Source organism: Buceros rhinoceros, unplaced genomic scaffold (assembly GCF_000710305.1).
Source record: "Buceros rhinoceros silvestris isolate BGI_N320 unplaced genomic scaffold, ASM71030v1 scaffold1103, whole genome shotgun sequence".
Taxonomy (NCBI): Eukaryota; Metazoa; Chordata; class Aves; order Bucerotiformes; family Bucerotidae; genus Buceros; species Buceros rhinoceros.
In genome coordinates this window covers 121,736-133,418 of record NW_010405178.1, presented here as the reverse complement: position 1 = coordinate 133,418, position 11,683 = coordinate 121,736, and the positions used below count along the sequence as shown (strand labels likewise).

The following is an 11,683-nucleotide window of genomic DNA, read 5'->3' as shown; positions in this document are numbered from 1 at the left end:
ATCTATGGGATAGTCTCCTGACATCAGGTTTTTAGCATCACAATGGAGAGATTATGGTCTTGAGGCCAACCATAATGCCGTACAGACATAGGACTCATGTAGTTCCTGTCAAATGCAGATATAACACCTGAAGAGGTTGAAGGTTTTCTGCTCTTCACTCTGCCTTAGGTTGCTATTGATTCTATATTAATATCCTGGGCAATGAACTCCTATGAGTGAGTACAAACACTGGACTAATTCAGTAACCTTTATTGGTGGTCAGAACTGTAGAGATATCTTAGGGTAAGATAATCCTGTAGGAACGGAGGTTTCTAATTCACAACTTAAAGGTCCTTCTCTCTTTGCCTTTCCATATGATTGAATGAGCAAACACATGCGCTGATTACCACATTACTGTTTTCTGACACGTGTAGTGATTGCATACAGGTATGCGAGGTAAAACAAGGTGAGGGAAAACTGAGTAGCTTGCTGCAGTCCAGCACTTTAGAACAGCATGAGTTCGGATCCGAGAGTATGTGTAGCAATACCTATGCTCCTATAGAAATCTCAAAACGTATGGATATACACAGGCAGCAGCAGCACCTAGCCCTTCCATCCCTGCCCTTTTGGAAGACTTAACACTTGCTTGAGGCCCAGGGAAGAAGCAGACACTTCTCTTTCCAGAGAGGCCAAACCCTATATTTAGGAGTGTGAGGTGGAAGGAAGACTCCTCCTGTTGTCCTCACCTTTTGCCTTCTAAACTGATAGTGATTTATGTTTATTAAGTTCTTTACAGTTCTTTTTTTGAGGGTGCCTTATGCCAACACTATTCAATTGGTGCTCTTTAGACTCCTGCTGATCCTGCTTTGGGAAGAATCTCGTAAAGATAACCGCAAAAAAATCAGATCTGCATACATTTCTATGCAGTTAGCAGATTTGTGTCTGTGCTGTCAGCAGGTGTAAACGGAAGATGGGTCTTGATTGCTTTTCGTGACTAATTAAATAGTTTGTAATTATAATGGTGAAAATATGGTTTTCTAAAACACGTAAATTCTGTTTACCTAAAAGCTTAGTATTCCTAAACCATCCCTCTCCAGAACCACCAAACCAATAGTGAAACAGAAGAAAACGAATGTGGGGTTTTTTTTTTACTATTTTGTCCTCTTCTTCAGCCTATCTCAAAAGTTAGCTAGTCTTTTAACGGGAATGTTTGGAGATACTGCTTACATTTTTAACATATGCCAAGTACTATAAATCCAGTTCCAGTGAATTCCAGCGTTGAACCAAGACTGGAGGATTTGCATGTTGTGCCTAGAAAAGTAATTTGCTTTATCATTTATGCTCAACATAGTTATCGATGTCAAGTTTTCTCTCTCAAATCCTCCAGTGCTGCTGCTTCTCAACTTCTCTTCTGCACATTAACTCCTTTTCTTTCCTACTTGTTCCCACCAAGCATTGATTTCTGTTCTCCATCAGTACCTCCAGACAAGTCACCTCTGACTGTGCTTCCTGGTTCCCTATGTCTAAGCACTGTTAATACCTCCTGCTTCAAAACATAGCTAGTTCTGGTTCTTCTTTCTAGTTTTAACTCCACTTTCTTCTTTTTTCTTTTCTTTGTCTCTTCCTGATTTCCTGGAATACCTATTCCTTCTTACTCATTGCTGCCCACTATCTCTTTAACTCTTGCTTCTTCCTTTTCTTGGCACAAGCTGAAATCAGGATTTCCTAGGTTTATGTTGTTTTAGGAACTGTTCTTTTTACAGCAAGTACTCCCTCCCACCCATTCTTGACCACACGACCCCTAAGGGCAGCGATGGAGCTCTTGAATTTCTGTCCTTCTGCTGTTATCCAGACATCCTTTCCTTTCTCAGTCATTTCTAAAAGTCTAGAGGGGCAGACTGAAAAACGCAATCTGTATATCCTAGTTCATACCTTGCAATACAGGATTGCTGCAGCACAACAACAAGTTCTGTGAAGCATAGAGGATATGAGAGTGCTGATATCTGCCCAGACAAAACGTAGAATACATCCAGTGCTGGCATCATAAACACCTGACTGCTGGTCCTTAGCCTTTATTGCTGACAGAATTTTCTCTAGCATGTATGGATGGTTGTAATGTTTCTTTGATTTTTTTGTTTTTTGTTTTTTACAACTGGGGTATCACATACTGATATTGCTGCTCTTTATGTTGCTGTTGTTTTTGTTTATATATTAGTTCTGTCTATACTAATTAATGTTTCTGTTGTTATGTCCTCTGGAGCAAAACAAGTCTCCATAATGTTGTCTCTTTCCTTCGATATTCCTTATCAACTGTTTGCAAAATATTTACAACATGTTTTTTCTTACATTGTAGCTCCCCCACAGTTTGTGGTGCGACCACGAGACCAGATTGTAGCCCAGGGTCGAACAGTGACTTTTCCTTGTGAAACTAAAGGAAATCCCCAGCCAGCTGTCTTTTGGCAAAAAGAAGGAAGCCAGGTGAGTTAAAAGCACCCTATAAGTCTTTCAAACCTTTCTAAATAGTCGTATTGTTAAATTTGTAAGAAAATTATTTATATTACCTTTCACAGATTCTTTTAATCTTTCACAGGAATTTGTCTTCTAAACTATCACTGTTCTCTACTGACATTTTTGGTGCTGGGTTGTTTTTTTTTTTTTATATTCATATTGTGAAGAACTCAAAGGCCACTTAAGTTAGTGAAACTTGTGCTAGCTGCTGTATTGGCACGTATAGAAAGCAACAGTATGTGTCTGAAAAGACTTTTCATTCTAAAGCCCCCAACAAACAGGTGGTTGAGACAAACATAGTAGTTAAAAAAAAGGTATGACTCAATGTTTAACTAATCAGAGTCAGTAATTACAGTTCACAACCTGTCTAGACATGATCAAGCAGATACATATCTTGCAAGCTGATTTGCACTGGCATATTCGCATAGTGCATACAGATATAAGTTTTGAACACGCAGATGCTTTTTTCAGTAAAATTGTGTCAGAAATTTCTGAATCTGGTTTTGGAAATATTTCCCTGATCCTTACAGTCGTTGTTGAAAGCGAAAGTTCTGATGTAGCAATCAACATTGCTGTCAGCCGATACTAACTGCTATAACTTAATATTTGAATGTCATGCCATAGCATTTTTTTACTGCTGTTGCTGTATTGGCACAGTGTTACAGCAGAAGTCAGGCCTTCTCACTTTCGACATGCAGTTCATGTTAGTATGTTAAATTTGAAAACTGTAAATTATGTTCCATATTCTCTTTTGCACCTGGGAAAAGATTAGAAGGGGCAAATGGATGCCCAAGGACAGTGTCTTCTGCAGCTCTCTGATGAATCCTGGCGTGGCTACAGCTGCCTATGTATCTATACTACGTATGTTGGCTAAACTAGTGTTCTTGGAGCCCTGTGCTACTTTTTCCTATAACTCAAGTATCCACACTGTGCTGTGAAGTATAGATACGCCTTTTGTTTAATCTGGAGGCATTGTGTGTACCAGCTCAGTTAAAATGTGAGACAGGAACTGAACCTCAGATCTCTCCCTCTGCCCCACTTCTGCTTCAGCTTCTCACAAGGTCGATAATGACAGGGCCAAGGCTGACAGCATCTTGTGCTCAGTTGCATTTGTGGCTTACAAAGATACAACACTGTTACTTTTTGAGTGTAAGCTTGTACAGGCGTAAGCTTAATCTTCAGTGTGTTTCTTTCAATGAATTATTTGGAGAACTTTAGATCTAGCCTGCATGGATCACGTGCTCACAGTGTTCTGAGTTTCACTAAGGTGAAAATTGTTCCAAGGGGAAAGTAGAATAGGATATTGAAATTAAAATAAGAAGTACTGATGTGCTAGCAAACATTTCAAAACCCTTCCTTGTAGAGCACTTTAATAACATGGTAATGTTTATGTAAAGTGAGCTTATAGTGTCACTCTTGAATGTAATAAAGTGGACATCCATCATGCTGTAATAAAGAGAAAAGCTTCTAATTAAAGTAGGACATCATTTGCAGGATTAAAGTCGTTTAGCGTAATTGAAAAGTGTTAATACTCTATTTTATTCTCTTCCATTGGTATCACTTCAAGGGTAAAAACATTTTAAGGTGAAAATGCATCTTGTGTCTTTAATTGAATGTTATTACCTACTGATTGTACCATGTTGAAGCTCTTTAATTACAAACCTGGAAAATTAATTACCATGTTGAGAATCAAATCCCTCTGGGTTAAAATGGTCTTTTTTTGGCTAATAAATGCAAAATAAAAATTGATACCTACGTGGTTTATAATCAAACCTGGAAACATGGTTCAATGTGATCCACCACACCATCATGTAAATCTTAATTGAGCTTCAGTGAAGTAACAATTAGTATTACCCTCTCAATATGCAACTTCCCAGATTTTGCAATCAGTTGCCATAGAGTAGGTGAGTTTCCACATACTGTGTATCATCATACAAATCCAGAGGAAGGTATTTTAGCCAAATTACATGACTTTTCACCTTTGTGTGCCCATCTATAAGTTGTTGCTTGGCTTTACAACACTTGCTTCTGCTTTTACTCAAGGAACTATTTACAGCACCACTGTTAGTGTTCAGAATAATGTTATGCAGTCATGTTAGCCCACTTCGGTAATTGTAGGGCATTTTTCATTGTGAATCCATTTCTCAGTCCTGGGTTTCTGAGCACAAACAGCTGGAAGGGAGGGGAGCTGTTCCCTCCTGAGTCATTTTTTGCCCCAGTTTGTGCATAAACAGCTGGTCCTTTGTACTCTGCAGCCTTTTCCCCAGAGCCCAACAGCCGCCAGCCAATGAAATGCAGCAGGGCAGGGAATGTGTAACCTTTAGACTCTCTGGATTAAATTCAGCCATGAGATAAATTCAGCGGTATTGTATCAGGGGTGACTCTGGTCTCCCTGTTTGCAACCCAGCCTGCCACCATTGTGACCAGATGAGCAACACGACAGCTAATTAAAACTAGTGAAATTGTAAAATCATTTAACAAGGGATTGTAATGTAATTTAGGACAAGTTATAATTCATAATTATCTGATCTTTGAGAGGAGGAGTTATGAAACTGATAAACCTCTCCTGGTGTGTGGAATATTCACTGGGATGTGGTACCTCTCCAGAAGAGACAAGCCCATGCTGAGTATAAAAAGAAGGGTAGCCTCCGCTTTCTAATGCAGTGATAAAGAGGATTCTGGATCTTTTTCCTTGGAAGAATTAGGAGCTTGATCCTTGCACTGTCTTTTACATTGTGTTTCTTTTTAAACTTTGCATAATGAGTGATAAATAGAGTCAAGCTCAACCATATATATAAAAAAAGAGTTTTCCAACCAACTCATAAAAAGAGTTTTCATAATAACTTAATTCCGTAGGTATTTGTGCCAGGCAGAGGTTATTCCAAAAGTTTCAAAGCAATTTAGAAAACAGGGCAATTTTTGGAGACCCGTTTAACCCTGTAGCCTGAAATTGTTCCAGAATTTTTACACTCTCTTTCTTATTGGTTCTGACATGTTTACTATGTGCATAGTGATTTTCGAGAAAAAATTTGCTATGTAAAAATTTCTTGAACGTTGGCATTAAAGAAGGGTAAGGGGAAAAACTCACCCTAGGGTGACAAGTAGCCTAGTAGGTTAATACAATTATAATGATACCTGGCATGTTGGATCATGTTTAAAGCATTTCTCTCTCCTTTTATTGCCAAAACCAGAGTGATAAATGTGTGAGTTTAATTTCAAAGCAGAATTTTTGAAATCCAATATTGCTGCTTGTCAGTTCCAAATAATTTTTTGTAAACCATTAGGGTATACTGCAGGTGAAGCACTTCTAAAGAAAATTAATTTAATGCCCTACACTGTACTTTTAGATTTTCTTTTTAGCCATATAGACAAACTCAGAAGTTAGTAGGGAGTCATCATTAGAAAGTACAGCAGAGCTATACAGAGCTGCAGTAATGACTTAAAGCTTGTCCCAGCATGGTAACAGTGTTTTGGGATATTCCTGATATAAACAACTGTATTTTTCGTAGAGGCTTGTCAAAATGACGTAAAAGCCAGACCCTGTTTTCCTAGAATTACTGTTGTTTAATTATTGTTTAATCTGTTCCCCTTTCTGTCTGATCGGGCAATTCGGCTGACCTTTCTGGTCACATTGTCTCTCTTGTCCTTTCTTTTTTATTCAACCAAGAGCTGTGCCAGATGGTATAACTTTTTCCATGAAAAAACAACCTTCACAACTAAAACATTTTCATTCCTTCTCTATAGTATTGATTCATTCAATCCTTCATCATATGCAATGACTACTACATCCATTCCAGTTATTCTTATTGACATCTCTATTTTCTCCAATCCAGACCAAAGGCAAACCTGTTTTGTGCTAACTGATATCTTACCTACTTGAAATTATTTTTTCTCTCTGATGATTTCCACATTAGATTCATACCATTTCTCTTCACCCTCAAGTCTCCATGCTCCTTTTCTCCTTTTGGTATAGCCATTTGAGTTTCCTTTTACTTCTCCTTTAAGCTCTCATGCTCTGCCAGCTTCTCCTACTTTAAAACTTTTCCGTATCTTCCTCCCACCTTTCCTTCTTACTTTCTCCTTTGCCCAGAATGTATTCACAGCCAAACAACAGTGCTGTGCTCCCTCAAGTCTCCAGGATTCAATTCTTTCTGCTACCTTTCTGTTCATTGTAGTATTGTGTCCATATGGTTTGATAGCCAGCTAAGTATATTATTGCAATTACATTCAGAATGAAGATGAATGTGTCACAAATACAAATCACTAAAGTGTGATCGTTGGAAAATTTCTTCTTGCTGATACTCTCAGCGAGAACACAGCCTGCTGTCAAAGGGCTGTTTCTAACTTAAACTGCAAGTTGCCCAAGGCAGGGAAAGCTAGTCCTATGTGTTCATAAAGTCTTAACCATACATGCCTTTTCTTCTAGTTTATAAATAGTACTTTTAAGGAAAAACCATTGTCTCTCTAGTTGAGGGAAAAGTGGTGCTTTTTTATTTTGAATTGATGTGAGATTAATTGTCTTTGCAGAATCTGCTCTTCCCAAACCAGCCTCTCCAACCAAACAGCAGGTATTCAGTGTCACCAACCGGAGACCTCACAATTACCAACATTCAGCGGTCTGATGCAGGCTACTACATTTGTCAAGCACTGACGGTTGCTGGCAGCATTTTAGCAAAGGCTCAGCTGGAGGTTACTGATGGTGAGCTATAGAAATTCCTATCGTTTTTTCCTGTCAAAAATATTTTAAAGGCGGTGTAAATAAAAGCATATGAGATCACATAATTCATAAAAGTAAACAGAAGGTTCCAGAGAAAATACAACGAGAAAGGGTCTCCGCAATTCTCTATGGTATCCAAAAGGTATTGCAGTCTAGTTTGCCTTTTGCTTGCTTTCTGGAGCTTCCTTAATGATGCAAACAAGGGACAGAACAGCTTAGAATAGGAGAAGAATCTCCTTGGTGAGAAAGGAAGCTGCTCAGTTCATAGAGCTAAGATAGGACTGCAAAAAAATGTTGTGAAGAATGAATAGGTTTGTGATTAAAGCACTGATTCGGGGTGCAGAAAAATGAGGGTCAATTCTACCAGTATTCACTACTGTCTTAGACAGCTATTTTGGACATGTGTCCTTAGCTCAATTAGCTCAGTTGTCGTGAAATTACAGAAGAATTTCTCAGTATGGTTAGGTATGAAAAGAGTCATAGAAATATGTAGGTAGAGAAGAGTTTTCAAGAAAGGAAGAGGACTACATGATCTGTCTAGATGCTTTTAATTTCAAATTTTTGTGTGTGAATTTTATCCTGCCTTGAAGTTTACCTTGCTCCGTATGAATCTCTTTCACATGTCAGGAATCCTGTTGATATCCCTTTTCATCCCATTGTGGACAGAAGGCGGTTTGCATCCTTTCATGTTAGCGAAGAACACAACAGAATTCCTGTTACACTAGGAGACTGCAGCTTTCCCCAGCATCATTATTTCTTATCTTAACTGACTCATTAAATATCTCCTGACAGACTTTGATGAATTTTTGCCATTAAAACTGTTGTTATATGCAGAGGTCTACTTTTACTGTTCCCTTAGAGACCTGCCTGCACCATGAAAGTTTGAAAAGATGTCTAATTCTGAATAATCTGGCTTTTCACAAGAGCATATTCATCACAAGTGACAGGTAGAGAGGTTCAGGCTCATATTATAGAGGTTTGAGCATTAATTTGGTGACTTTTCTTTGTTTTCCAAAAGCTGTCTGTATTTTTATGACAAGGGGAGGTAATTTCTGCCTTATCCTTGCATATTTACAAGCACATTGCTTTTCTGTAAAGTAGTTTCTGGAGACTAAAGGCTAACCTTTGCTCTGCAATTTATCTCTTTAAGTCCTTTCTCTCATGGTGTATGGCAAAATGATACATTTTCATTCAATACAAATTTAAATGTAGATTAAAAGGTCATTAAAAATTAATGAAAAGACAATATTTTTTAATATCTGTCCGTAGTGCTGCCTGATACAATGCCATGACTGTGATTGGAATAAATAGAACACAAAAACGTCAGCTAAGAGGACATTGAGCTGTTAAAGGTCGCACCTACTGATGCTGTACAGATTTACTGCAGCAGGGGCTGAGTGGATCAACTCAGGTTCAAGGATATTAGTGATGAGAAATTCTTCCTTTTGACAGATAAGACCTGTGGTCCAACTTTATCTATTTCTTGTGTGGGGATAAAAAATAATAAATCCTAAGTGACCTCTTTGGAATTTTCATTAGTTTATTTAACAAGTTAACAAAAAGCTCATTAAAGTGTCCCTGATAAAATGCAAACTCACCTACAATTAATTCTGACTAAGGACATTGTGCATTCCACACGCTACAGAAATCATTAGCTGGTGGCTCTGTCGCTCAAGGAATGCAAGGCCTACGTTCTTCAGATGCTTTCCAGAAGCTGCTGTCAACATGATCATTAGGAAATAATACAAGGTTGCTTTATAGAAATACCATTTCAGCCTTGAGTCAAAGGGCAGGTGAGGTCAGAAGAAAAGTGCCAAAACAATATTGTGGAACTGAGATTGTATAAATAAATGTACCATTAGATCACAGATATTTTTTAAATCACATTCAGTTAGGAAGTTAACCATAAATGTCTAAATAATCTGTTTTGGTTGATGCTGAGCAGAAGTTATGGAAGCTAATGATTTTTAAAAGTAGGGGAATATAATTTATTGGTTTTTAAAAATAAGAAAAGATAAATGCTGTGCATGCTAGCTATATACTTAAGCATTAGTGTTCTAGGTTTTGGCTGGTGATTTCAGTTTTACTTCATAGCCCAGAATTTTTCTGTTTGGTTAATGATTTAATAATAGTGGCGAGCCATCTTTTTCATTTTGAACACATTTTTGTTTGATCCAGAGTAATTTAGATCCAATTGAAGTTCCAATACAGAATGAAAACATATGTCATGTGCAGAAAAACAAGTGCTTAATTATACCATATATAGCAGTGGTTCAGTTGTTACATTTTTGCACTTACAAATCTTTACTGGAAATATTTTTAACTCAAGTGTTCACATGAGAAGAGATTACTAGCTGTGATGAGATGTGCTGAGTTGAGTGATAATTTTGCTGATTATGGACTGTGCTAAGAGCCTTCGGTGTATTTGAAATTCAAATCTTGTATTTTCTTGAAAGGCTATCATATAATCCACTGTCTAACACACATCTGGAAAAGCAAAATAATTTAAAAAATTGAGACAGTCTTGCAACTCTTTCAAGCTCAAGAAGTGAATATATACCTCGCGCTCTTAAAATGACAGATCACGCAAATAAACTAAATGCTTCCATCTAACTATGTCTGCGCTCAAGATAAAAAGAATAGTTTACGGTTAGTAATTTGTTCCATAAGTTTATCCATCATTCACAGAATATTTCAGAGAAGATTTCAGTTTCTCCTTATGTAGTAATTATTAATATCTTTTAATAAAAATTTTGACCACTGTATGCTCAACTGTAGGATCAGCCTACTTTGTCCAGTTTACCCAGCAGCTGCCATTTAGGTTGAATATGGGAATGGACAAGCAAGCTTAACCTCCCACCATGGATTTTTCTGGCAGCGTAAGAATGAACTGATTTAGGATATTAAATTAAATTATAAAGATCATGTTTCTGGCCTTTTGAATGAAAGCAAAAGAATGGGTCTATAAGGATAACTAGAAACAGATTAAAAAAAAAAATAAAGAGAGGGAGTTGGCAGCATACCTCAGAAGCTCCCTCCACGCTTATTTGGGATAGACACTTAAGGCATTTTTCCCAAACTCTTCTGCAATTTTTTTACTATATGTTTATTAAATAGGATTAAAGAGGATTCTCAAATCCTCTTGGAAGAATTTAATATCACCCACAGTTTACTCATCTGCAAATCTGGCCACTATGATCCCTATCCCTCTTCAAATGATCTTACATGTTACATGTTTTATAGCAAGTGTGACAATTTAAACAGGAGAGGTTCAGAACAGCTTCACAGCTTCCTGTGAGGCTCTTCCACAAAAACGACAGAAGAAGGGTTAGTCTCTGCTTTTTCACCTCTCCGGAGAGCACCCTGCCCTGCCTGTCCTGACAATGTTCATCATGGGAATTTCATGACTTTTGTCTGATTTTCCCCATTAATTTACCGGGAAAACTTCTGAAATGTTGATTTTGGAAGTGCCAAAGTAAAGATTTCTTTTTATCATTCTCTTAGTTTAATTTCCTGTTGCAATTTGACCAAACTGCATCCAAATTTAAACACGGTTTCACTTGATCCAAGTTGTATTTCCAGTGGATAAATTGTTCATTAACAAATACGATTTGTTATTTTCCAATACTCTGCTCAAAACTTAAGCTGCTTTTCATCACAAAAGGAATCTGATATATTTTCAGTTGCCAGAATATGTGAATATATGGTTGCTGGCAAATAGTTTAAAAACTAATTTTTTTAATTAAGTTAATTTTTAAATCAACTTCTCTTTTACTATGTAATATTCATGCAAGACAAAATGTTTTCTGCTAGAAGAAAACAATGTAAAATTTAAATAAAAAATTAAAATTTTGTAAAAGAAACTAACAACCCTCCCAGAAATTCTGTGGGCATTTTTCATTGCCTCTCTGATCTTCATAATGCTTGTAATATATCTTTTTAAACCTCTAACCGAGTTTTGGTTCCTTACTAAAGTGGACCTGTGCGGTAGGAATACAAGCAGGTATGCACGTTTTAGAGAAGATTTACAAGTCATAGTTGTGAAGACAATACAGTCGTTCACAGATCAGTGGAAACCCTAAGTGTTCATTTAACCTTTAGCCTTAGTGTCATGGAAACCTGTAGTGGTCTTTCACCCATAACACCCTTGAAAATGAAGATTCCTTCTGGCCAGGAGACTTTCAATTACACTATCGATCAGAGCTATTTAAAGGATTATGAGCTCCTCTTTTCGGCTGTAAAAAACTAATTACGTGTCAGAGAACAATATCTGTAATGCAGTAGGTTTTGAAAATACCTGGATTGCTACACGTATGAAAGGCAATTAGATGCATCAAGTAACAGCAGTGGAGTAGTTAGCAACTTCAGTAATTCTCTTTCCTTAATTTTTAGCTACCTAGAAAACTGAGATTTGCTGGTTTATGTTAAATCTAAAGAAAAATTTTCTCAGCTCTTTTCATTTGAATATACTCATGCTGC

The 11,683-nt window shown here is 37.2% G+C and overlaps 1 protein-coding gene across 1 annotated transcript in view; it reads left to right on the top strand.

Annotated features, from left to right (window-relative positions):
* Positions 1-428: 428 nt before the first annotated feature.
* ROBO2 (roundabout, axon guidance receptor, homolog 2 (Drosophila)) overlaps positions 429-11,683 on the top strand; it is a 106,776-nt gene continuing 95,521 nt past the window's right edge. Inside the window, exons 1-3 of the mRNA XM_010133614.1 lie at positions 429-435; positions 2,333-2,457; positions 7,015-7,186. Of these exons, the coding sequence (XP_010131916.1) occupies positions 429-435; positions 2,333-2,457; positions 7,015-7,186 (304 nt within the window). The remainder of the gene's footprint in view (positions 436-2,332; positions 2,458-7,014; positions 7,187-11,683) is intronic.